Here is a 26,525-nt window from a genome sequence, read left to right as displayed (position 1 = left end):
GAAAAAACTCTTGAGCTTTCATTCACATCTGGAAAAGCATGTACAGAAGGAAATTTTTTAGTTGCTCATAAGAATGCTCTATACCAAGTCTTTCCTTGGTGGCTTTGATTCATTAGAAGTTCTTGTCCACAAGGAAGGGGATTTACATCACAAACCAAGCTTGTGGTCCTTGGCTTGATCACAAGCAAGTGGTACTAGCCTGAATTAGAATGAATGCTTTACACAAGAATTCAATGCCTATTCTGGCCACTTAAGGTAGAACTTGGGTAATCTCTTTGCATCTGGTCTTGACTTCCCTTGACAAAACCAGAAACTGGGTAAACTACACACTGATCGCATCTGTTCCAAATACATCCGGGCATAATGACCAATTCTTTTGTTCTCTAGCTTCCCAATATCCGCCCCTATACACAAAGTTGCCATCATTCTTGCAGAACCAGCGTGGCTGCCACCCTCTTTCCTGCAGTTTCCTTGCCTGCAAAAATGCCCTTTTTGCATTCAAAGACTGCTCTAAAATACCACAACTCAAAACAAGAGGCAATCACAGACCTGTCGTTGCTTCTGCTCAAGTCTCAGCTTCTCTGCGTTTGCCAGTTGAAACTCTCCGTTTTCCAGATGCCTTTGATCAGGCCTTAGTCTTGAATCGGTTGGGGGTAGCATTTCCTATACATAGAAAGTATTTCCGTCTTTACAGAAAGCGTGGTATGCATTATCGGGCATTGGAAAGCATAAACACAGAATTGACACCATAACAATTGAGGTCCTTACACCATTTCCACCCATGCATGCATCAACATGAGACTTCGGCACAAGGAACTACTATATATATGAATATTAACACAAAAAACTGATTATAAAGTCCTACAACCAACACAAAAAAACTATTACCTGCAACCCGGGGGTGATCTCATTCAACGTAATGGCAAAACTAGTCAAATTATAACGAGTCGGAAACTCTGGTGGATTGTTAATTCTCCAAAGCAGGGTTGCCTCTGACATAGGATCAAAGGCTTTTCCTCGTATTGCTATATCTCCTAAAACGAAATAAACAGCCTCATCCCACTTTCCAAAGAGTGAAGCAAGCTTGTTCTCTTCTTTGTCGTAGACGTAACCTTGAATCTGGTGTGGATTCCGGTCCAAAATAGATTGCTCTTTAAATTTGATCTTACAAAACAGATCACCATTTCCCTGTATGCGCATGGTGCCATAATGATCACAATACAGCTTCCCAATAATCAAGTTGTATATTGCTGTGGTCACCTGCAAGAAAACCAATCAAGTGCATATGAGTTCTCCACTTGAAAAATATATTGTGAAGCCTGAAACCAAAATCTGACCTTACTCCATTGAAAGCGCTGTCCATTGGAAAACTCTAAAGTAAGCTGTCCCGTTGGATCTAGCTGGATGGAGCGGCCCCAGAATTTGCTCTTCAAATCGCAATCTCCCCAGAAAAGCCAATCTTTGCCTTCACAATGGCATGCAACAATCATTGGATGATGGCTAACCTACAAGCCGCAAAAACATCCTTTCGATTTATGGTGATGGAAAAAACACTATTGACTGTAAGGAAAATATTTCTTTTTCCTTAGTTATGGCATTCCAGTTCTAGCTTGATACAACGAGACTCAAAAAAAAAGGTATGCAAAAATTGTTTGAGTTATAAACCTTCTCAGAAATAAAACGGACACCTTTATCTGGATAATCTGCTTCATAAGTCTCTCCTAATAGAGGATTGAATGGTTTACATGCACGACCTTCAGTTGAAGAATACCCTGACACTGCAAATGCAGCAATGTTCAAAATTTGCATAAGCCTGTTTTCCTGTCATATAACAACCTCACAAGAATGTCAGTTAATAGACAGCCAAGTGCATAAGCATATAAGGTAAAAAAATGATTAAAAACAAATGTGATTCGAGTGTGTACGCAAGAAAATGAAAATAGAAAATCAAAACAAGCACACATGCACGCACTCAAGTCTACACATACACACAAACGAGTATTCGTAAATAACGCATCTCATCTTGCAGACGCACAATCATGGGTAATACACCTCAGCTTGCAGACACGCAATAGTATCTTTTGAGTAACAAATTGATCCAGAAAAGAAGTGTTTCACTGCTAAGAACTAAACCATACCTGCTTTCCCCACGCACACGCTCGATCAAGAAGATACGAATATTCTAGATCTTCAAAACATTTTTGGAGAGAGGACAGGGGCTCATTGAAATACACAGGTAGACATATTTTTGTAAGATCCTTGCCAATATTATCCTTGATCATGGACCACAAACTTACGCCTCGCTCCCTTTCCTTAGGCTCAGGAAGCCTCTTCCGTCTTTCTACATGCGGGTAGCCAAAACCAACAAGCTCCATTGAGTTACCTGAGGCTTCATCCAAACTTGAGGAACTTTCACCACGCTCTCCACAAGAAGTCACAGAATCCTCTCGAGATAAAGTAGAGGATGAGCATAATGAGTCTGAACACAGAATTTCATTTGTATCAAAGAAAACATTGTCATCCTCTTCAGACTCTCCTTCAAGTCCACCTGAAACATCCCTTTCATCATCTGTGTCTGCTTCACTTGCTCCTAGTAGAAAAGGTGCGAACATTATGTTAGAAAGAACTCTTCAAAACTCTCTCTCTCTCTCTCTCTCTCTCTCTCTCTCTCTCTCTCTCTCTCTCTCTCTCTCTCTCTCTCAAACCCAGGCATAACCTTTCTATTACGTAACCACGTAGGCTTACATCCACTGATAGGCATCACAAAAACACACAACTCATGGTGAAAATATAACACAACAACAAACCATAGGGAAAAAATGTCACGAACTGCTGATGTGTCAATCACTAAAGACCAAGAGGGTTAGGACTCCCCTAGCCAACCTGCAGAACCCAACCAAGCAACCAAGAATGGACTCTACAGGCTCCATGCTCTTTCTTCAACAATCAGGATACCTACATGTGATCTTTGGCATTACAAATGTGATCATTTGAACAATGATGCTCTTCGGCTTGCTTTTCATGAGCAGATGCTTACAGGCTTACAAGATGTTGGGAGTAAGAAGGGAAAATGCGTTACTTGCATTCGTGGGGAGCAATATCGAGATGTTATTCAGAAGCATGCTACACGCCGAGGTATTGCCATTTTGGAGTTGGTTCGCACCGACCTTTGTAAACCTATGCAAGCTCCTTACCTTGGCAAAACTCTCTATTTCATGTTGCTGGTGGACAATTTCAGCCGCTTTACTTGGGTATATTTTCTACAACACGAGTCCAAGGCATTTGGCCTCTTCAAGTATTGACGCACTCGTGGAGAAGAAGAGCAACTAAATGTTGAAGACAATTTGATTGGAGAAAGGTAAGCGAGAACTTGCGAATACCGGATTGCCCTCAAAGAATGGAGTTGTGGAGCCGAAGAATAGGACAGTGGTTGAGATGGCACTTCTTGAGGTTAATGAACCCTCTTCTCCTATTCCTGTCCCCCAAGCTACGGAGGAAAATGCACTTGTTGCAGATGACAGTGATTCTCACCATAGTACAAAGGTAGAGCCAGATGTACCACTAGCTCCTCCCATATAGAGCAAGTCAGATAAGTTACCAAAGTGACTGTTGGATACCTTGCGAGCTGCAACGACTTCATATTTTCCAACAGATTGGCCTGATGCCTGTACGACACGGTACTTTCCGCGACTTTGGTTTGCTGAGGGAGATAGAACTTTATTATAGGTGAACTATTTTTTGATGTCGATAGAGATCAAGGATAGAGATCCTCTGACAGTTAAGGAGTATGGATTCCAATCAGTAGTTGTCACAGTATGACCCCTCAGATGTAGCACATGTTGTTACAAGCTTGGACACTCCAAGCAAGACGAGCAGAAACTTCAAAACCACTGAACTTTGAGAGAGAGAGAGAGAGAGAGAGAGAGAGAGAGAGAGAGAGAATCGACACGGCATGGCGGAATTCCGCGCCCAAAAGCACGCCAAAGACTGTCGCCCCTTTAGGTATTTCTTTATTATTGATCACTGCAAAGTACAACTCCCGAGGGTTCTCTGCTCTCAGACTCTGCGTCCAGATGCTCAACAGAGTGAGAGGCCTAAGGGCTCTTATAAACTTACAAGGGATGCCCAAAAGCAGAGCCCCAAAGGCAATCAGTTCAAAAAGCATTCAACCCCAAAAGCTCTGGTCCCCAAAAGCTAGCGCTGGAATCGCAAAAGCTACTAGCATTATTTCAAAAAAATCCGTACATCCCTCCACATCAACACAGTAATGCAAAATGTGGAAAATCCGTACAGCACTATCACGTCATTGTCCGTACGGACTGCCACGTCATTAGTCATCTCCACATCCGTTAGAGATCAGTGCGATTTGGATGTGATGCCTAAGTGAATGAAATTCTAGTGCATCAAGATGTCAATCAGGATGAGATGACTAGATACTGTTGCCAGTGGATCAAGAGTTTCGAAAGGATGAGATGGCTACACAGTGATCTAGGTGCATAGAGGCGACGAAGAATTTTTCCCACCAGGAGGTTTTTCCGACCCTCCCCCCTCCCCATCTACGCCACGAGTTGTAGCAAATCCTATGGAGGCGATGGTCAAGTCGATGTTGGAGATGCTGGCACAACAACAAGAAACGAATCGCGTTGCGATGGCACACCTAAAAAGAAAACCAGAACAGCAAGAAGCGACTCGCATTGCCTTGGAACGCGAGCGCGATGAACGAAAAGACAGAAAAGCACAAAGAAAGGAAGAAGCCGAAGCAAGACGAGCGGCCTTGGAGGCCGATCGTGAGATTCAAAGAGAACTACGCACTCAAGAATTGGTTCGACAGTTCTTGCCTCGAAGTCTGAACCTGCTGCCAAAGATGTTGGTAGTTCCTCAAGTGGCGCAAGCCAGGATGCGGACTCCAACAACCCAGTCACAGAGAAGTTGACTTTCAGTAAGTATGATGGTAAGATGGCTGCTACGGTTATTCATTCTTGGTTGCATCAATTTAATGCTTATTTTGCGACAACTAAGAAGATAGGAAATAGCAAGGTTTTGACGGCAGCTATGTACCTTGACGGTGATGCCATCAATTGGTACCACGCATGGCAAGAGGCACAATTAGCCACGCACCTAGAGGAAGCCGACGAATTGTCAAGTGCAACGGAATAAAAATGGTAGAGATCTAGTTTTACACTTCCACAAAATCCTTTCCTTCTTTCCTTGTGCTAGTGAATGCTTTGTACTTCAATGAATGTTCCTTTTATGTTCCCCTGAAGAGGGGTTGACAGAATGCAATAGAGATGTGTAGAGGGAGAGGGAAAGAGAGAGAAGAAGAGAGCGACACCCGATGGGGTCCCAACCAACCCTCTTAAGGGCCCCCCACACCGTTACCAATGTGGTATTTGCTTTAGATTGCGTAAATGGAATGTATACACAATGCACTATCTCAATGCAGACTCTAATGACTTGACGACGACAAATCACCGTGGTAACTCCTCGGGAAGAGGCACCTCCGGGGCTGATTTGATGCACCTTTGGATCCTTCTCGATGTGGGATTGCGGATGGCCACCAAGGGTAGATTTGGGGCTGATTTGCGCTCCCGATGTGAGAGGAATAAAGGGGCGAATGATGGCTGCAAAAACGCAGATCTGCAACGAAAAACGCAGCAGATCTCTCGCCTAGAGCAGGGCTGAAAACGCAGATCTCGATGACAACGATAATGGGCAGCAATGTGAGCACTCGATGCCGGCGAGGGAATGGCCGAGAGGAGGCTCGATGGGCTGCCAAAGTACCGGACCGCAACGGGAATCGACAGCGTTAGCAGATCTCGCACCGTTCGCGACGGAATGGGCTGAAAACTGAAAACGCTGGCTGATCAGGCTAAGGCTGGCGCAAGGGCTGAAACCTGCAAACGCTGGGACTTCTTGCCAAAAACGCCAGGGCTGATTTGATGTGAAAACGCTAGGCTGATCTGTAGTCTCCTGCTAGCGCTTGTTCAATCTTCTGCAACTTGTCTCCAAATGGGAGCTCTCTTGCTCCCTTTATAGGTGAGGCATAGGCCTTATGAATTAATTAGGTTGATGTAGGGCAACTGTCCACCAGGTTTTCCAACAAATAAATCATAAAATGATTTATTAAAAATTGGTCCAAACTTGGTGAGATTGTCGCACATCTGCCCACCTGAAAATCCGATCGACGCGCAATCTGGCACGTCGGATTCCTCTAACCTAGAACTACATGCTCGTCATGCCAGATGCCCACCGTAGTGTAATAACATCTGTCAAAACGTGTATACAAACCATTTATGCAAGAGGGTTCCAAACTGGAAAACCTAGTCTAATGGATTTGTCCAGACATGCAGGTCCTGCGAACAGACTCACAAAATTGCCGGTATTAATCCTCCTAGGATTCTAGACATCCCTATCTAGGAAGAAGGGGAAAACTGGCTCTGAAAGTCGATGAAGTATGTCCACGTGGCACACAGCCATGTGCACGTGACATCCCCTCCTGCTTAAGGTGAGGTACGAGTACCGATCTGCATGGCCTCCTTGTATTAGGCTAGCACATCCGGGTAATCGATGAAGAATTCCTCGTCCACCCACGCCGCTTCATGTGTTCCTCGATCCTTGAATTTGAGGAAATATTGCTTCGCTTCTTTCTTATTGCCAACCTGAAATGGAAGCATTAGAAAACACTTCGACTTGGTGACTTTGAGTGGAACAATGATCTCCGGTGGTTCTTCTTTTGGATTGCTCCTTGGAAGTCCACCCTTGTGGCGGCAACTCGATAGGTCCACTGTGGAAACTCATTGTGCCTCCTATGGACGCTCCAAAGGAACGGCCATGTGAGGTCTCGTCTTCCGGAATTTGACCATCCTTGACTTGAGTGCCCTGAAATCCACACAAAACTGAAATGAGTTTGATTTCTTACGAACAAAGAGAACTAGTAAACCAAAAGACCGTACCTTGGGAGGGCGAAGCCTCCTAAATGAGAAATCACCTGGTTTTGGCTTCTCTTTATCCAATGGAGAAAAATTTTTACCTACATGTTCCTCGTCATGCAATTGGTCGGAGAGAACGTCCATAGATCGATAGGGAGGGTGTGTAAGGGAATGATGATCCTGCGAAAACACCGAATTGACCTTAACAAAACCTTCACTATACCTGTCAGGAATACCCGAGTTCCTTGATGTGGGATTGACATAGATGACCGCCGCTTGGGCTCCTCAACGTAGCTCTCTGTTTGCCTGGATATGAGAGATGAGAGGGAGAGAGGGAATACCGCTCTCGCCTTGAATGAGGACGGGCTGCGACACATAATCTTTGATGAGAAACATGAGCTTCTCCCAATCGATAATGGGTTTGAACATGCGAAACCACTTAATACCCAAAATGATATCACATCCTGCAAGTTTAGAGACTACAAAACGACGAGTGAATTGGATTTGTTGAATGATCAACTTGACATCATCACATTCTTGAAAAATCGAAGCGTCCATGCCTTCAGAGAACCCCTGCACCGGGAGGGTGGGGATGGGAGAAGTCTAAAGACGTGCACATTTCACAAGAGATTCACTTATGACATCTTGAGAACTTCCATAATCAAACACCACAATGACCTTTTGACCACTAACATGTCCATAACATTTTATGAGTTCATCCTCTTCGAAAGTCCCTTCCTGCTTAGCTTCTTGCTTTACCACACTCATAGCATTCACTTGAGGGGTAGCAGCAAAAGTTGACGCAGTAGAGGTTTCCTTGTTAGATTCTTTCTTAGGACATTCCCTTTTCATGTGACCGACTACATGACAATGAAAACACCTATGTTCCTTTGCATACAATGCTTGTTCTTCTTCACTTAATTGACCACCTAAAACTCCTTGGGCAATCTTTTCATCAGGTGTGAGTTGAGGTTTTATCAAATTTTCCTTTACCCTTATCCTTAGAGTTATCGCCCTTAGATTGAGATCGAGATGGAGAATTAGATCGAGAAGAAGAACTAAGAGAGTTCTTTTTATGGCTACCATTCCCAATAGAATCCTTGTCCTTTTCCTTAGACGAGTCATGAGAGGAAGAAGTACCATTACCTGAGGCCGTCGTAAGCTTACCCTTGTTGTGCTTCATCTCTTGGAGTTGAGCCAAGCGGATTGCTTCTTGCAATGTCTTTGGATCACCGGCCTCCACGTCAAACTTGATCGAGTGGTCCAATCCAAAGAGAAAAGCCTCTAACCTCTCCTCATCCGATTTTCGCAATTGTCCACCTAGCTGTGACACACGGTTAGCATACGACATCACCGGTTTACCTTGTTGAGACAAAGCCCGAAAATCCTCCTTCAAACGCTTCAAGTATTGTGAAGGGAGGAAGCGAGTCTTGAGATCCTCCACGAACTCCTCCCAACTAAGCTCGAGAGGGGGAACGAGGTAGGACTCGGCATGGGCAGCCGTATGGGCCACCTCTTGCTTCTCCATCCATTCATCCTTCCAAGTGATGGCATCATGCGTGAGATGCATGGAAGCCAAGAGAACCTTGTTATTTTCAGACTTTCTAACAACCGCAAAATAGGATGTAAATTGATGCAACCACGAGTAAATGACAATAGCATTTATCTTACCGTCATACTTATTGAACGTGATCTTCTTAGGAATTGGATCACTGGTCGTCCGTGTAGCAATGGTTGCCTCCGGGATGGTCTTGGCAAGCTTTTTGTAATCGGGCTTCGAAGATTGGGGATCGGGTCGCACCGCCAAGGTGGTGATGAGATCACGCATAGAATCCCTTTCCAGCCTACGAGCCTCGGCTTCGGCCGCCAATCGACGCTCCTCACGCTCCGCCGCTTCCACACGCTCTTGTCGCCGAGCTTCATCTTGCCGCATCATCATCTCCATCATCATGCGCATCATAGCATCCATGGGATTTGATTGCGAAGGTGGAGGAGTTGGGGGAGGGCTTGGAGGATCCATAGGTGGCTCTTGCTCGCCTTCTTGATTTGGGGAGGTATTCATACCGCTACGAGTCTTGACCATGCAAGGATTTCTCCTCTTGGTTCAAGGAAGGTCGCAAACTAATCTTCGGGAGACTATCTACCCCCTCGTCGGCACACCCCGCATGCAACATCCGGTATACGATTGGTTGCTATTTTCCGACGCTCAAGCCGCACGGCTCTACGCGCAATGGCAAGCCTGCTGTTCCAAGAGTGGGAGGAGTATACACCAAAGGGCTGCCAACACAACCAAAAACACAAGAGAGAAAAAAACTTGTTGTGGATTAGCGGATTAGTGCAAAATCTTCAAAGCTCTGATACCAATGTCAAGTGCAGCGGAATAAAAATGGTGAAGATCTAGTTTTACACTTCCACAAAATCCTTTCCTTCTTTCCTTGCGCTAGTGAATGATTTATACTTCAATGAATGTTCCTTTTATGTTCCCCTGAAGAGAGGGGTTGAGAGAATGCAATAGAGATGTGTAGAGGGAGAGGGAAAGAGAGAGAAGAAGAGAGCGACACCCGATGGGGTCCCAACCAACCCTCTCAAGGGCCCCCCACACCGTTACCAATGTGGTATTTGCTTTAGATTGCGTAAATGGAATGTATACACAATGCAATACCTCAATGCAGACTCTAATGACTTGACGACGACAAATCACCGCGGTAACTCCTCGGGAAGAGGCACCTCCGGGGCTGATTTGATGCACCTTTGGATCCTTCTCGATGTGGGATTGCGGATGGCCACCAAGGGTAGATTTGGGGCTGATTTGCGCTCCCAATGTGAGAGGAATAAAGGGGCGAATGACAGCTGCAAAATCGCAGATCTGCGAGGAAAAACGCAGCAAATCTCTCGCCTAGAGCAGGGCTGAAAACACAGATCTCGATGACGGCGATGATGGGCAGCAATGTGAGCACTCGATGCCGGCGAGGGAATGGCCGAGAGGAGGCTCGATGGGCTGCCAAAGTACCGGACCGCAACGGGAATAGGCAGCGTTAGCAGATCTCGCACCGTTCGCGACGGAATGGGCTAAAAACTGAAAACGTTGGCTAATCTGCAAGGCTAAGGCTGGCACAAGGGCTGAAACCTACAAACGCTGGGACTTCTTGCCAAAAACGCTAGGGCTGATTTGATGTGAAAACGCTAGGCTGATCTGTAGTCTCCTGCTAGCGCTTGTTCAATCTTCTGCAACTTGTCTCCAAATGGGAGCTCTCCTACTCCCTTTATAGGTGAGGCATAGGCCTTATGAATTAATTTAGGTTGAGGTAGGGCAATTGTCCACCAGGTTTTCCAACAAATAATGATTTATTAAAAATTGGTCCAAACTTGGTCAGATTGTCGCACATCTGCCCACCTGGAAATCCAATCGACGTGCAGTCTGGCACGTTGGATTCCTCTAACCTAGAACTACATGCTCATAATGCCAGATGCCCACCGTAGTGTAATAACATCTGTCAAAACGCGTATACAAACCATTTATGCAAGAGGGTTCCAAACTGGAAAACCTAATCTAATGGATTTGTTCGGACATGTAGGTCCTGCGAACAAGCTCACAAAATTGCCGGTACTAATCCTCCTAGGATTCTAGACATCCCTATCTAGGAAGAAGGGGAAAATTGGCTTTGGAAGTCGATGAAGTATGTCCACGTGGCACACAGAGCCATGTGCACGTGACACGAATTCACGCCCCTTTCCTTCAATTGGGCTGATTTCCAAGACAAGCTCAAGGCACGGTTTATGCCACCTCAGTACCTCGCACGAATAAAGGACGATTGGCGCGCTCTCAAGCAAAATGGTATGCCGGTTATATCTTTTTCTAATCGTGTTTTGCAGCTCGACACTCAATTACGCAAGTCGGATGCGGAGCGCAAGGAGACATTCCTTTATGGATTGGACGAGTATATCGAGTATGATGTGGAGGTACTTGATCCAATCGATCTCAACAAGGAGGTAGCATTTGCTCTCGCATAAGAGATGAAGCACAACAAAGGAAAGCCTAAGGAAAACAAGACTTCTCAAGGAACCCCTCAAAATTCTCAGACCACGTAGAATGGAAAGAACGGTAAGAATGGTAAAAATGGTAAGAATTCTAGCTCTTCTTCCTCTGATTCCTCGGAAAAGAACTCTAACAATGAATCTAAGGGTAAAGCTAAAGCACCTGCAAAACCTAAGCTAGCCCCAGATGAAAAAGCTGCACAAGGAATTATAGGAGGATAGATCACGGCTGAAGAACAAGTGATTTATGCTAAGGAAGGTAGATGTTTTCAATGTCACGTCAAAGGTCACATTAAGAAGGCTTGTCCTAAGACAGCCCCACCTAAAGAACCAAAGGCAGCCATAGCAACCACAAGCACTTTAATGAACCAAGCTGAATCTTCTCATGTCTCGGAAACACACATTGATGAGTCTCTCATGAAGTGTTATGGTCATGTAAAGGGTCATATTGTTTGATCAAGGCAATATGCATGATGTGATTAGTGCCTCTCTTGTTGAGAGAGCCTGCCTAGAGGTTAGTCAGAAATCTCCTCTCGAGGTTTCTGGCTTCGCTCCTGGTATGGACTCTCTCATCACGAAAGAGTGCCTTGATGTGATGTTTACCGTTCAACAAGCTGCTTTCCATAGGAAATTTCTTGTGTCTCCTCTCTCAGGATGTAATATGCTTTTGGGCATAAGCTGGTTTCGTGAGCATAACCCTCTCATTGATTGGGAGGCTGACACTCTCACATTAAATACCAAAACGGATTCCTCCCTCATCATTCATGCTAAGGAGAGCTTGCATTCTTTGCCTCCCATCTCTCATGTGCAGGTAAAGCGTGAATTACGACGAGGAGCACAAGCGGCATTCATCTATGCTGCTCCAGTTTCCCAGAGCATTTAGGCTCCAACTAACCATTCAGATTTGTTCACCAAGTTTAAGCATCTCTTTTTGCAGGATAATCCTCCACCCCGTCTCCCACCCGAGCGACCGGAGGACCATCGCATTGAGCTTATGGAGGGGGCACAGCCTGTCAATAAGGCTCCCTATCGTTTGAACAAAACACAGGAGGAAGAGTTAGAGCGACAACTCACAGAGTTGGTGGCTAGAGGATTCATACGTCCTAGTGAGAGTCCTTTTGCTGCTCCTATTTTGTTTGTTTGCAAGAAGGATAGTTCGTCTCGTTTGTGTGTTGATTACAGGGCATTGAACAAGATGACCGTCAAGAACAAATTTTCGATGCCTCGCATTGAGTATATCCTGAATAGGCTCAATGGGACAACAAGGTCGATCTCAAGACTGAATACCATCAGGTACGGCTATTCAAAGGCGACATCTTCAAGACCGCTTTTCGCACCGAGCGAGGGCAATGGGAGTATATTGTTATGCCTTTTGGATTGACAAGTGCCGTGGGTACATTTAATCGTCTCATGGTAGGTCATTTCGGCGATATGGTAGGTGTATGTGTGTTCATCTTTTTGGATGATATTCTCATTTTTTCTGCATCGTGGGAACTACATGAAAGGGAAGTCGATAGGGTACTAACCCGTTTGGATAACACGGGGTTACACTATGGCCAACAAAGAAAAGGGCATTATGGAAGAGGGTTCCTCTTCACAGAACAGACAGGAAATTCCGCACGTTCAGCCTACCAAAAAGTGATCAAATTAGGGCTGATTTTCTGTTGCGATTTTAGGGTTTGCAAGTATGAACCAAGATGAGATAGGGAGAGGTCTCACGGTGGTAGGCTGGCCACTAGATCTCCTGCGGAAGTGATGTGGGTCTGCTAAGTGGCACGCTGCTTGCCGATTCTCTGAGGCGATTGCTTTGATTCTACGACGCACTGGTAAATCATCTTGAAATTTGAGCTTGCTTGGTCGTGGGTGGTATGTCAGTGTTGTGTAATTATGCTAGTTTGCAAAGACAAGAGCTTCTTGCACAGGTAAAAAGTTAAGGGACAGGTTGCAAGATGCTATGTGGTGAAGTTCAAGAACTATCCACCTATGGATGCAAAGTGGATGGAAGAGTATGAACTATCAGAGTCACCAAATGTATTGCAGCTTTACCTTGAGGCCTTTGGATTACAGCCTACGTATGCCCCAACCCAATGTGTGCAACGGAGGGGTAATGATAGAGCTAGCATATCAAATGTACATATGAATTCAGTGTAATAGATGGAAATGACAAAAGTATGAAGGTCTCATTAAGTCATTTGTATCTATGTGTTACGACCTTTCTTGCGGATACATGCGATGATAAAAGAGTGCTAACAACACAAGATCATCAGTTGCATGTATTTATGGTATGCAATCGAGGACGTTTGCGATTTCAAGAGGGCGGTATGTCACGAGGACGTGGCAACTGCTAACCTTCGTTGTTGGTTTCTTTCCAATGAATTTTGTTTAATTTTTGAGACCCTCTTTTTGAAGTTGCAAATGGTCAGACATTGTATGGCCAATGTGAACGGTAGTTTCACCCGCAGACGGGAAGTTGGTCGGCACTGGAATTTGTAAAGTAAAAGGATGTCTAGGCTCAGTTCAAGGTCATGTAGGTCCCCTCGTCACACTTAGCAAGTTGGTGGATACTAGGAAGTGAACTCAATAAAGGCATAAAGTCAAAGTGGGATCACCAACAGAAGTATCCGACAGTTGGGCCACATTGCACTTTTAGATTCGGTCCCAATGAGGATAGATGGTCAAATGACCAGTGGGAGCCCAATGAAAGCATCTCCTAAAAATTAGGAAACTGCTATTTTGAACTGTGAAATGTGTTCGCCTCATTACCTTCGGTATGACCAAGGGAACATTTTACTACTCTGCTGCAAAGTCAACTGATGCACCAGTTGAGAGATTTTTAAGCAGGAAGCCCAATGCGGGAAATTGCATGCATGAGTGTCAAGTGGCACTTTTTGGCCAATTTACCAAGTTTGGGACAACAAAACTCGTAACTGACTTTTTGGAGCAGTTTTGTAGGCTGATAACTGTGATTTTCAACCATTTCTCCCATTTTTGAGCTTCCCATGACTTTATCTAGGACCAAGGCGCTCATTTTCAGCATTGGAAGGCATCCGATGCGTGTTTACAGGGCTGTTTTGCTGTGTTTTCAACGATACGCAAGTTATGGCAGCCATGGAAATCTTCCCCTTGTTGCATCTATTTGTTCACAGATGCATTACAGGTCAAGGGCAGAAGAGGGGGCGCTCGATTTATGTTGGGGGGATGCCTCATTGAGAACCTGTCACAGGTTAAGAGCTATGGAGTGCTTCCTTTCCATTCTATGTACAGTGTGGTGCTAGGAGTGATGACTTGCACACTACACACTGCTCTCTCTCTCCCCTTCATGCAGTTATGTGATGCCCCACAAGAGGACTCTTCATTTGACTGATGTACAGTTGTGTGGTTTCATGCTTTTGTGTTGAGACAAGAGCCTAACTGCTACTCCAAAGCAGGCACTAGTGAGGGTCATAACCTCACTGTACACGTGCGTTTTCAGCGCTGTGTATGCGCTGTAAATTGACTGTTTTTCAGCCATACGGACGCCAGAACCTTTGGGAATCGTACCCCCACTGGCAGAGGACAGTTAGGGGACTGTTTGGGGCTGAAAACAGGGCAAAAACCAGTAAATACAGCGTGCTGAATTTACTGTTTTTGGGCAGGAATCAGAGGGTTTATGCCACTGGAAGAGAGTTCCAGCAGGGGAATTGGTTTCGCGCAAGTTTTGGGGCTGTTATGCTGCCGAAATTTGGCCAAAACAAGTGGTATCTAGCTCGATACAGATAAAGGATTCCTGGGACTCTTCTTTGTAATTTACCCTCCTAAAGAATAAAGAAATACCGAAAGGGGCGCCAATTTTGGGGCCTACAAGTTGTCGAGGTCTGCTCGGAGCATTCTAGCTTCCGAGCCGTGTGTGTGACTAAGTGTTAATTCCCGTCGCAGGTTTCCTTTGCAAAGTGCTTTGTGTGTGTGTCTAAAGTAAAGAATTTCGGGTGAAAGCCACGCCTACCACCCCACGGCCCGGTTTCAACCTCCCATTGGTCCAGGCTATTTTGATTGACTCTTTTTCTTCTGCCATTGGTCGAACTCCATATGAGGCAGCTTTTGGCCGTCCGTTCCAATCACTTTTGACTCGCTCGGTCAGTCAAATGCCTGATGCAAATGCTGAAAGTCAATCGTTGGATGAGATTTCTGAGAGTGTGAAGCTTCGGCTAAGCAAGGCTCAGGAATCTTATTCACGCAGGCTGACAAGCATCGTCAGGATGTTTCGATCAAGGAAGGAGATTGGGTGTATTTAAGAATCATGAAGCAACATCTTAAGCAAGTTGGAAAGAAGTGTCCAAAGTTGTCTTTTCGTATGTATGGTCCATTTTGGTCATTAAAAAGATCAATGAGGTTTCAATGAAATTGCAGTTGCCTAACTCATGGTCAATGCACAACGTTTTCCATGTTTCTTGGTTGAAAGTGTTTCAGGGAACACCTCCAAAGGACATTTCGGAAGAAGAAGAACCGGAGATCATCGATGAAGCTGAAGTCATGGAGCCGGAGCAAGTGTTGTTGCATCGGTTTCGACATGGTTTGAAGAAGCAAGTGAGACAATACTTCTTGAAGTTCAAGGATTGAGGAACCCACGAAGCGGTGTGGGTCGACGAAGAGTTTTTCAAGGACTACCCAACGTTGTTGGCAGACTACAAGGAAGCCATGCAGCTCAGTACCAGTACCTCACTTTAAAAAGGAGGGGATGGCGCATGACACATCCAATCCTATGTGTCCGTGGACAAGCTACTTCATAACAAGGGTTCCGTCAGTCCAATCAGTCTAGATTAGCAAGTATTCTACACTTTTGTGAGTTTGTTCGCAGACCGTGCATGCCCAAGCACTTAGTGAAGATGCATATCCTCTGGTTGCACACAGCATGATCATAAGCATTCCCATCAAAATCCATCAGAATCCTTCAGAGGAATTTTCCAGTGTATTTGACCTATTTTCCCTATTTTTGACATTTTTCACTTATTATTTTAAGTGACTTTTGTCGGGAACTGAGTAGGGAAAACTGTCACCAACGTGTGACTACTATCTATCCTTTTTGTTGATTTCTTTCTTATTATTTATTTACTCACTTTTTGGAAACACCCCTCCGGAAATCTAACTGCCCTGCATTGCATAGCTAGTGTGGAACTGTCCAGAGGGAGTCCAGGCCTGAGGGCAAGAGAGCACTAAGCTTGGACAAGGACTATGGTTAGCCAAAGTGGGGTCATTGACTAGCCAAAGTGGAATCCTTTGCTACAGAGGCTACAATTCAGTTCTGGATGTGGCCGCAGTGTACAAAGAGGGTCAGATGACCTAGTAAGATACAATGCCAGTATCTCCTAAAATTTAGGGAACTGCTATTTTGGGACCTGAAAATGTGTTTGCGTCATTACCTCCGGAATGACAAGGGGAACATTTTCTTACTCTGCCGTGAAGTCAACTGGGCAACCGATTGGGAAATTTTTAGGCGGCAACCCCAAAACGGGAAAATGCTTGTAAATGTGCCAAGTGGCACAGTCTGGTGCACTTTCCTCATGCAAGAGAAGGTGGCGCTGAATTTGAAGGAAAGAAGGGCTCATTTGCTGATTTTGTCACAGGTTAAGAGCTATGGAGTGCTTGCTTTCCCTCTTATGCACAGTGCGGTGCCAGGAGTGATGCCCTGCACGCTACGCACTGCCCTCTCTCTCCCCTTTGGCAGTATGTTATGCCCCTCTAGTGGGCTCTTCATTTGACCAATGTACAGTTGTGTGGGTTCATGCGCGATTGCCGAGGCAAGAGCCTCTTGCACAGGTACTGGATTAGCTAGCAGCTAATCCCCCACAGGTACAGGTGATTCGGAGAGGTTTCACGCTCGAAATCTCGTCCGATTCAAAGGGCAAGTAGCCCTACAGGTGCGTGAGCTCGAGGACTTGCTACGGATGCGACCGGCACGCGAAACGGAGCCCGAAACAGTAAATTACAGCCTGCTGTGTATTTTTGCAGGTTTAGGGTTTTGACCCTAAACGGACCCTAATACCCCCAGGACGTTCGGGGACGCAAGGGGACCGCTGTACAGGCGATCTGGCGCATTTTCAAGGCTGAAAACAGAGAGTTCAGCGTGCTGCAGATTCTCGCCAGGTTTTGCAAAGTGCCCGTATGCGTCAGGAAAGTCATTTAATGCATGGGAATACTGACCGTGAAGGGTTCTAGTACAATTATGCTGCCGAAATCAGGCCAGAACAGTCAAAATTCAGCCAAGGTTGTGCGGGGCAGCTTGGAAAGAACCACAGCGTTTATTCCCTCTTTTAAACAATAAAGAAATACCGAAAGGGGCGCCTAAGTTAGGGGCCAATCTGGTGTCGGTCTTCTCATACAGGTGCATTCTAGCATCTGTATCCCATTCCCCTCTCTTGTGTCATTATAGCACAGGTAAAATAGACGACTAATAATGGGTGAAAGCTAAATCAAGGTTTGAAGTAAAGTCTACCGCATGGTTACCAGGAACGGGAAACCAAAACGGGAACGCGGAACGGCAACTGCCACAAAATGCCATTCCCTGTTACGGCTACTCACGTTTGAAACACGGAACGGGGATTCGGAACGGGAACTTAGAATGGGAACGGGGAACAGAGACCTAAAAACGGCCGTTCCCTGTTACTATGGTCTACCGCCCTTTTTGGATTGAACAGGCCGGTTTCACAAACTGGGTAAGATAACATATAAGCAAACCAAGGCTAGCACTATTTGGCAGAAGAGCAAGGAGAATACAGGCCACAGGCAGTAGGTTCCCCTCTCTCTCAGCAAGACCAACCCTTGAGCGATTCCTTCAAGCATCCCCTAGCGTTTTCATCAGCAAGGCTTCATCGCCAACAGATTAGAACTTGACGTTTTCAGCCATAGCTTCATTGCCGAGTCCTCTCAATCCTAGCATTTTTCATCCTAGCAACCATCGCCACAGATCTCAGCCGTTGGCATTCTCAGCAAGCCGTCGCCCCATTTCCATAGCAATTTCAGCCTCATCACAGCAGCAAAATTTCAGCAAGTAAAGACCAGCAAACCAGCATTTTTCCTTGCGTTTTCAGCAGCAGCAGATTTCAGCCCCTGGCGTTTTTGGACAGCAAGACAAGAACCCTTATTTTCAGCCCTTAGATCGGTCTCGTCATCCCCGTCGTCGAAATCCATCTAGCCTAGACTTGCATCAGTCACATGCATCCACTTTGTACCAGTTTGTGCAATCAATCGTAGACCACTCTCGCCAACAAGAGTGGGGCCTTCGGAGGAGGGTTTTACAACGTCTCTGGTGTCGTATTCTCTTCTCTCTCGATCTCTCAGTCTCATACACTTTCACGCACAATGTCCATTCACTTGTTGTGATCATTGCACTCTCTCATTACGAACGGAAGGCTCTCCCTTCCATAAGAACAAAAGGAACCTTGAGCACAGTACGAGCACTCATCTTGAGAAAGAACAACATTCATTCCGCTGTACCTTACACTGAGTGTGAGCACCTGCCCGCACTCTAACTCAGATTAATACAAAAAGAAATACCGAAAGGGGCGCCAGTCTTCGGGGCCAATATCTCTAGGCATGGAACTCTGTCGGGTTAGTGTCGAATAAATTGTGAACTATGAACTGTTTTGAAGTGGTTATTTGGTGCTGTCGCGGTAGATTCTTGACTTGGAGTGTCCAAGTCTGTTACACGCTCTGTTCTATGTCAGGTTAACGGTCATAAACTCCGCACGTTTTGTCCTGTAACTATGAATGCATTAATTCATATGTGCACATTAATTCTTAAAAATCATTTAAAAAATTTTCCATTATTAGAAAATAGCAGTTCTACTATAGGCGAAGTAATTACACATGCACCGGTTGCACTTGCAGATTGCAACCCGTGCCCATTCGGTGAGCAGTATGCGATTGGAGTTTGTCTACAAGGAGATCTGTCACGATAGATCAAAGATTCATTCACTGCTCGTTCCCGAGAGGAGGTCTGCTCGTGGTTGCACACGAGATAATCACCCAATTCACCCTTTTCTATTGTACCTTTGGCAGCTCTTGTATCTTGTTGATGTGAACCCCCCTCATGAAGGAGTGCTTCGCATCCAAGGTCCTCAATTGCACCTCTAAGGCTATCCGCTTCGTTGGAGAGACTCAATCACATAGTGAAGAAAACCTATCCCAAATCAACTTTGCGCCCTTCATCAATCGGATATAACTGATTGTGTAATATTCAAGATTGTGAAAGAACAGATTCGGGCATTGACACGCTCCCATAACTTCGCTCCCGCAGGATCCTTTGGCTTTTGAAGTTGCTTGAAACAAAGCCTCCAAGCTCGTAATAGTCAAAGACCACCAGCTTGGTCGCTTCCAAATGGCATAGTTGTCGCCACTCAATTGCCGATCGAAGAGAAAGATATGGAGGGTAGGTATCTTGATTGGTTGATCACCTACGCCTAAGTAGAACTAGGACCAATCTCCCCACTCCTCGTTGACGGGTGGTTCAGCACCACCACCGGTAGCTACCTCGGGTTGTGTCCAAAAGACAGGGATGGTGACGATACATCTACTCACCACCAATGGACCGCCTCTTGGATCAACAATTCCATTGTTGGTTACCAGCCAACCTTTGCTTCCCGAACTCGGATCGTGTGAACCAAACTGCAAACCGGATGGATACTCGCACAGCATAAGGCTGGATATGCAAATGTCGATGCCCACGAAGGTTACCAGCCGGTCTATGCTACCCATACGAGGACAGATTGGCGAAAGCAATGCCGAATGGGGAGATGAAGACGGATATGTCTTTTGGAATGCCCACAAACCATGGCAAGTCCTCTATATGATGTCTCATGAAACCGCCAAATAACTTCTCAAAGATAGAGGCTCCTCTTGGGGCTTTGACTAGATTGCCATATGATGGAAGCGCTGGATGAATCCTCGTCTCTGCAGCAAATATGGCTGCGAAGATAGGCTCACGATGCCTACAAACTCCCGCGGTGGTTGCCAACCTTTGGCTCCGAATTGATGGCTACCGATTGCTGAGAAGATGCAGATGGTGTGGACTCGAGGTGCTGCCAATGATGTGTACACATCGATGACGATGCAATGCCTCTTCTAGAAATGATGGAATTCTCCAAGCAAATGGGAGAGATGGTTGTGCAAACATGCCAAGACTCCAAAGCTAATAGGTTGATCTGGATGGCGCCCTCCTTTGTCGTCATAGGCCATGAACAAATCCTGATACTCACAATCAACATCTTCATGTTTCCAATGCATGTCTTCAATGATGAGTTCTGTCATGTCGAAAAAGTTGACTACACGTATCCATGCTAGGATTTCTATATGTCGAGGTGGTCGAGCGGTCACACCAAGTCAACTACCCCCTCACATGCGCACCACAATTGTAACCCCCCGGTATACAGCGTTTGCATTGCCTAGGCTCAAGGCGCATGGTCCTACGCACAATGGCAAAGTCCTACAGTTCACTGAGAGAGAGAAGCGTCCTTGGACGAAACGCTATAACACACACTCAAACACTAGAGACAAAAAAAAAATTCCAAAGATTAGCGGATTAGTGAAAAATCACAAAGCTCTAATACCAATGTCAGGTGTAGCGAAGTTGAAATGGTGAAGATCTAGGTTTTTACACTTCCACAAATCTCTACTTCTTTCCTTGCGTTAGTGATTGCTTTAGCATGAATGATGGTTCCTTTTACTTTCCCTCAAGACAGGGGATAAGAGAGCGAGGTAGAGATGTGTAGAGGCAGAGAGGAAGAGAGAGAAGAGGAGAATGACACCCGATAAGGTCCCAACCAACTCTCTCAAGGGCTCCTCACACCGTTGCCAATGTGGTATTTGCTTTTGATTGCGTAAATGGAATGTACACACATGCAATACCTCAAGTGCAAACTCAACTGACTAGAATGGGGAATGTCGCCTCGGTAACTCTTCAAGATGAAGCACCTCCGCGGCTGATTTGATGCACCTATGGATAAGTCTCGATGTGGGATTGCGGGATGGCCACTAAAAGGTAGGTCTAGGGCTGAATTGCGCTCCCAATGTGAGAGGAATGAAGGGCTGAAAACGCAGATCTCGACGATGCCGATGATGGGCAGCAATGGGAGCACTTGATGAGGCAAGGGAATGGGCCGAGGAGAGGCGGGCTGCCGAAGTACTAGACCGCAACAGGAACCTCGCTCACGCAGATCCAAGCCATTCTCCGGTGACGGAAAGGGCTAAAATCTGAAAACGCTAGGGCTGATCTGCTAGATTGCAAGCGTTGGGGCTAATCTCGCGAGTACTAGCAAAAAAACAATATGGCTGAGTGTTGGTGCAAAAAACGCCAAGTTGAGGGAGCGCTAGCTGTTAATGAGTGAGATCGCTAGGTCTCTAGCTCCCTTTACAGGACAAATTTACTGGCTATAAACTCCTTAAGGCTTAGGTAGGGCAAAAACTCATTTAAATTCCTTAAAATAAATCATTATAATGATTTATTGATAAGCTTGACTAGGTCAATTTTTGGGTGAAATTGCCACGGGGGAATCCGATAGACGCGAGGAAGGGCTCATTGAATTTCTCCAACCTAAAACTATATGCACGTCATGCCAAATCCCACCGTAGTGTAATAACATCTGTCAAAACGTGTATACAAACCATTTATGCAAGAGGGTTCTAATGGACTCGTCCAAACATGCAGGTCCTACGAATAAGCTCACAAAATTGTCGGTACTAATCCTAGGATTTTAGACACTCCTATCTAGGGATAGGTGCAAAATTGGCTCTCAAAGTCGATGAAGCATGTCCACGTGGCACACAGAGCCATGCGCACGTGACAAAAAGCTGGAGCCCAAAAGCTATCAGCACAATTCGCGGAAGCCCGCAAAGCTTGCCATGCCATAAGCCAGCACAAAATGCCGGCTCCGTACAGCTGCCACAACATCAGTTTTTTACACAGTGTGTGCTTTATTTTTAGGCCCCATCGGACGGGGTCCGATAAGTTAACTGGCGTCATTAATCCTAACCCATCATGTTATTTGGGCCACTCGGCGGGGATTTGTAAGTTGCTAAAGACTTCTTCTTCTTCTACTAGGGTTTAGGCTCCTCGACGGCGATCTACAGGTTGGCTAGGGTTGTTGATTGCTGATATGGCATCCCGCGTTTTACATAGCATGTTGACGTGCACTACACTACGGACAACCCCCGAGGGCGCTAGCTTTTGGGAAACAGATGCTTTTAGAGCCTATTGCTTTTCATGTAACTACTTTTGAATGGCCAAGGGCCTTTAAATATCCACTAAGGGCTCATTCTTTGGCATACTACCCGTGGGAGATGTAGAGCAGTGCTGCCAATTGTACCTTGTTGAAGCAATATCAAGAAATACCGAAAGGGGCGCTACAGTTTGGGGCCAGTGCACTTTTGGGGTGAGACCACGCCACTCCGTGTCTCATGTGAAGTGTCTCTATTTCATTCAATTGTTTTGAAGCTTCTCGTGTGAAGTGTCTCTCTTTCATTCAATTGTTTTGGAGCGTCAATCTGTTCCGTTTGTTCTTTTCCGTTGGCACATGGTGCCGTCCCATTTCATTTTACAATGGTAAGTATCTTTACAGCCCATCTTCGAGTCCCCAGTACTACGTCAATCTTCTTAGACACTGCTCTCCCTATTCTCTCTCAGATTCTATTTATTTAAGTCTATTGATTATTCGTTTGCACTCCCGTTTGTGACAGCAAAAAACACCAAAGACAAAACTACCGGGGGGGGGGGGGGGGGGGGGGGGGGGGGGGGAGCCAAAATGCTGGCAAACTATACTGATGCACATAACTTGCACACACACACACAGAAGAAGAAGAAGAAGAGGATTTTAACGTCGTAGGAAACTATCCCAAGAGACCTCAACGATGAGAGTTGAACTCCTAGAGAGAGAGAGAGAGAGAGAGAGAGAGAGAGAGAGACCCCAAATGCCGGCAAACTATACTGATGCACAAACTTGTACAAAAACTGATGACCAAGGGGTGAACAAACCCCCCCCCCCCCCCTCCCTTCCTTTACATGGGAAGGCTGCCAGGTTGCTCACCTTCCCCAAAAACCTCACTACCCTAAAAATAGGGTAAAATTTATGCCTTGTAGGTGAGAACCAGTGGCATTGAGCTCTTGGATAAAATGCCAAAGACATGGGCCCCCAAGAGGCAAACTATATGACACAGCCAGACTCGAGCCCTAAAGGGTGGACAAAGCAATGGTGGAAACTTGCCGAAAATGAGGAAACTACCTCACACAGGCCGGGCACAGCCACAACACTGCCCTCAATCCCTATGATCGGCCCCCCTGGGATACTCAGGCACAAGTAGCTCCGCAGGATCGGCCAAATCTAACAGGTAAACTATCTCAGCAGGGGGGCATGCTAAATCCTCTGAAGTTCTAGATGTAATATTTGATATCCACCAGCAGGGATTCAACATTAGAACATGATAAGAGGAGGGTCTGAAGGTGTTACAATGCACTCAGAGGTCCATAAGAAGGGGATACACACAATACAGGATGACAAATAAAAGGTGCAGGTCATGCATACATGGAGCAGACCAACCATGGATTAGCATCTAACACACTTTTCTATAACTTCATTTGAATTCATCCTTTCACTATATTCAATCTGAGAAAATCTGGACATCGATACAATTGCAATGGGAAAAAAAAGCTATTGGAAGGCAAGGTGATCGAGACAGATGATCAGCACACATGACTATTGCCAGGCAAGGGTACTACTGTCAATTTCATTAAGAGACTAATGAGAATAGTAGTATGGACATGATTATCATTGAAATGCACATCAAATGACATAAAAGACAAGGTTCATGGTGGTTACCTTGCCCTTCCTCGACCAGCACATCACCTTCAGCACTAGCCTTACTTTGACTTTCATCTACTACAGTAGTCTCTAGCTCCAGCTTTTCCCCCTGTGGCAAAGGGTAAAAAAACTTTTAATGAAAACCCAAAAAAGTATAAAACAAGAAAAAATTACATTAAAGCCAAGAAAATTGACTAACATTTCATGCTTATGATGCATCTCCTAAATATTGAGCTAAAAATACGAGGAAAAAAGTGCACAAGACACAAACAAACTCCAACAGATTGGAAGTAAGCATGAGCCTCGGCCCAATACAAGAAGAAATTTATGGCTTCTCGTACCTCCAATTGCTTAAGCTTCTCAAGAAGATTGATATGATTATCTTCAAGAATCTTCAAATGCTTTAAGAGCACCGAAAACTCTGATCTTAAAATTTCCTCACAATCCACAATCACACTCTCTGCTACTCCCTCCTGCAGCAATCGATTTCTGAGTAATTTAGTTGAAACTTCTGTCTGAAAAGAAGGCGGTGCACTAGCTTGTTTTGTGACACCTCCTTGAACATAATCTTTTGCAGCAAACAGGACCTCCAGCCACGCACGTCTATCATCTTTATTCTCAGCCCGAAGATGTAGCGTTTTGGTTCCTGTAAATATGTAAAGTTTCTTGTCATCTGAGCTGCTCTTTCGTATAGAAGCCACCTGACACGCATGAAAGATACGTATCAGATAATTGTCGGGACAACTACGACTACTCAGACTTGCATGATGCGATGCAATTGGACAAGGGCAAATACCCTTTATGATTGAATGTATAAAGACACTCAGCTATGGAAGGGGGTGTATCACTCTTATCTGTGTTCATCTCGTACACTGAGCTAGCCTTTAACAATCAGTGCCTCATCTAACAAAAACATCCATTATGAGAACGAGCTTGGAGAGTAAAAGGCCAACCTGCAAATGCACTTCTCCAAATGATTTGCGAGGGCGGTGAATGTTTCTCTGTTTTTTAATAAGCTTTTGAGATTCTTCTCCAATAATTCTTGAAGTGGTGTACTTTTCATCGCTTAAAGTAATCTTATCAGGTCCATGGACTTTGTAATATGATAGAACACCATCCTTCAAAACAAACCACCGTACTCTCCAGCCTTTGCCAAAATTGACCCATTTGTACAGAATGCCAGCAACGCTTCCATGAGGCTCAAAGACTTCAGCTTGGGATGGGCTGGATGGGCTTCCTTGGGGCATACTATCTTTATGGTTGCCAGATGAGGGCTTGTGATGATCAACCAAGGGTGATGATAGCAAAGAAGCTCGAGGGTTACCTGTTGCGCTTTTGTGGGGATTGCATGATTGAGTTAGCATGTGCACGCTTGGGCATCTTAATTCTTGCCCCGTTGCACTCTCCATGCCCACACACGAAATGCAGCAGAGGTCATACATATACATAAGTAATTCCCAAAGAGACTTGAAAGTTTAAACCACTGCAGGAAGGCAAGTAGCTGCTTCAATACATAAAACTGAGATACAAAATGGCAACTGTGTCACCAAGCTGCCAAACACAAGGACAAAATGGAGCGACTCAATGCAGGAAAAAACGCAGGAAAAACATGAGCGCCACTGTGTAAGCGACTCCAATAAGTAACTGTAATTGGCTGATACATGTATTACTGATGTAGTTATGAAAACAGACGCTTTCTAAAATGAAAAGCTCAAATATTGCGGCATCCATCTAACAGATGTGAATCTATAAAAACAGATGCGAGCAGAGGCCCTACACTCTAAACCACAAAAATTGAAAAGAAACGGTCATCCTGCTGGGCCATGTTATTACCTAGGTCTACGACAAAAAGTAGGAACTCGGTAGGAAAACTGACACAGGTTGTGATGAATGAAGAGAAATTAAAAAAGTTCATTGGGTCAGATTTCAACGTGCAGAGATACGAAAGTTTCATGGAAGCAATCGAACTTCAAAGCAGGACGTGAAAGGGTACCATCCTCTCATGCGCAGGGAGGCAATGAAATTCAATGCAGAGAAAGCGTAAGGGAGGAGGGGGCGGGTACCTTTGAGCGTAGACTCTGTTGTAGAGGCAGGGGATAGATGGATTGCGTCAGAATCAAGGCACGGGATCGTCCGTGAAGGCGCCCTACTTGCGCTGAGGGTCTGCGTTAATTATGGGTTTACTCTCACGAGAATCCAGATTCCAACGTCGGATCGCTCCTGCTAAAACTCCTCTTCTTCGTTGCGTGAAGAAGTGGCAGCGCACAAACGCTTCGAGAGAATCGCTTGTCAGCGACGCTCATCTGTTACTCCGTCTGACACACGCACAAAATTCCCTCGGCGGTCGACCATCGCCCCTCTCGCTCGCGCTGCAGATTTTTGCTCTTTTCAATTCTAAAAGGCCAATGTGTAATGATTGGAAACCAACCTCCAGGTTTGTCCCAATTTTGCCGGGCAAGCATATCATCCGAATCTACCTACAAGGACATGCCACATGATGCAATGCATAGGCCTCTCTGGCTATAACAATTTTTCATCCACACATGAACGCAACACTTGGCCTAAAGGCCTCTTAGCCTGCGCACATGCGGTGGTCTCCGATGGCTGGCCGGTTGAGACCCCAGCTTCACTACCCTATCGCACCTTGCGCACATGTTGCAGCACTACCGTCGATGGGCCATTCAAGTCAAAAGTCAACCTCTCCCGGCACATTGTCCCTACGTCACAGCCAATGAGG

General features: G+C 45.5%; 1 protein-coding gene across 7 annotated transcripts; it reads right to left on the bottom strand.

Annotated features, from left to right (window-relative positions):
* On the bottom strand, nt 1-26,195 carry LOC147457608 (oxysterol-binding protein-related protein 1B-like). 7 transcript variants are annotated; one of them, XM_086512481.1, is made up of 11 exons: nt 25,852-26,193; nt 24,742-25,271; nt 24,376-24,489; nt 24,130-24,261; nt 23,807-23,897; nt 2,139-2,590; nt 1,666-1,821; nt 1,338-1,505; nt 889-1,260; nt 550-663; nt 1-475 (listed from the first exon to the last, which is right to left on the bottom strand). In XM_086512481.1, the coding sequence occupies exons 2-11, from the start codon at nt 25,234-25,236 to the stop codon at nt 323-325; spliced, it is 2,247 nt and encodes a 748-aa protein (XP_086368607.1). In that variant the 5' UTR covers nt 25,237-25,271; nt 25,852-26,193; the 3' UTR covers nt 1-322. The 7 variants fall into 7 exon arrangements, with proteins under 7 accessions (XP_086368607.1, XP_086368606.1, XP_086368604.1 ...); XM_086512480.1 differs by having other exon boundaries at nt 24,130-24,489; nt 24,742-25,339; nt 25,852-26,195; XM_086512478.1 differs by having other exon boundaries at nt 24,130-24,489; nt 25,852-26,195.
* Between the last annotated feature and the right edge of the window lie 330 nt (nt 26,196-26,525).

This window comes from Adiantum capillus-veneris, chromosome 5 (assembly GCF_014529385.1).
Source record: "Adiantum capillus-veneris isolate H3 chromosome 5, ASM1452938v2, whole genome shotgun sequence".
Taxonomy (NCBI): Eukaryota; Viridiplantae; Streptophyta; class Polypodiopsida; order Polypodiales; family Pteridaceae; genus Adiantum; species Adiantum capillus-veneris.
Note: the sequence above shows the minus strand (reverse complement) of the source record. Positions and strands in the feature narration are given on the sequence as shown.

What these genes read in the sequence shown, in the direction of transcription:
- LOC147457608 (XM_086512480.1), bottom strand. Translation starts at nt 25,236, where the DNA reads ATGTATATGTATGACCTCTGCTGCATTTCGTGTGTGGGCATGGAGAGT. An exon ending in TCCGTTTTATTTCTGAGAAG is followed by an intron (nt 1,506 to 1,665) that starts GTTTATAACTCA and finishes TGCGGCTTGTAG; the next exon opens with GTTAGCCATCATCCAATGAT. An exon ending in AGATCACCCCCGGGTTGCAG is followed by an intron (nt 664 to 888) that starts GTAATAGTTTTT and finishes TTCTATGTATAG; the next exon opens with GAAATGCTACCCCCAACCGA.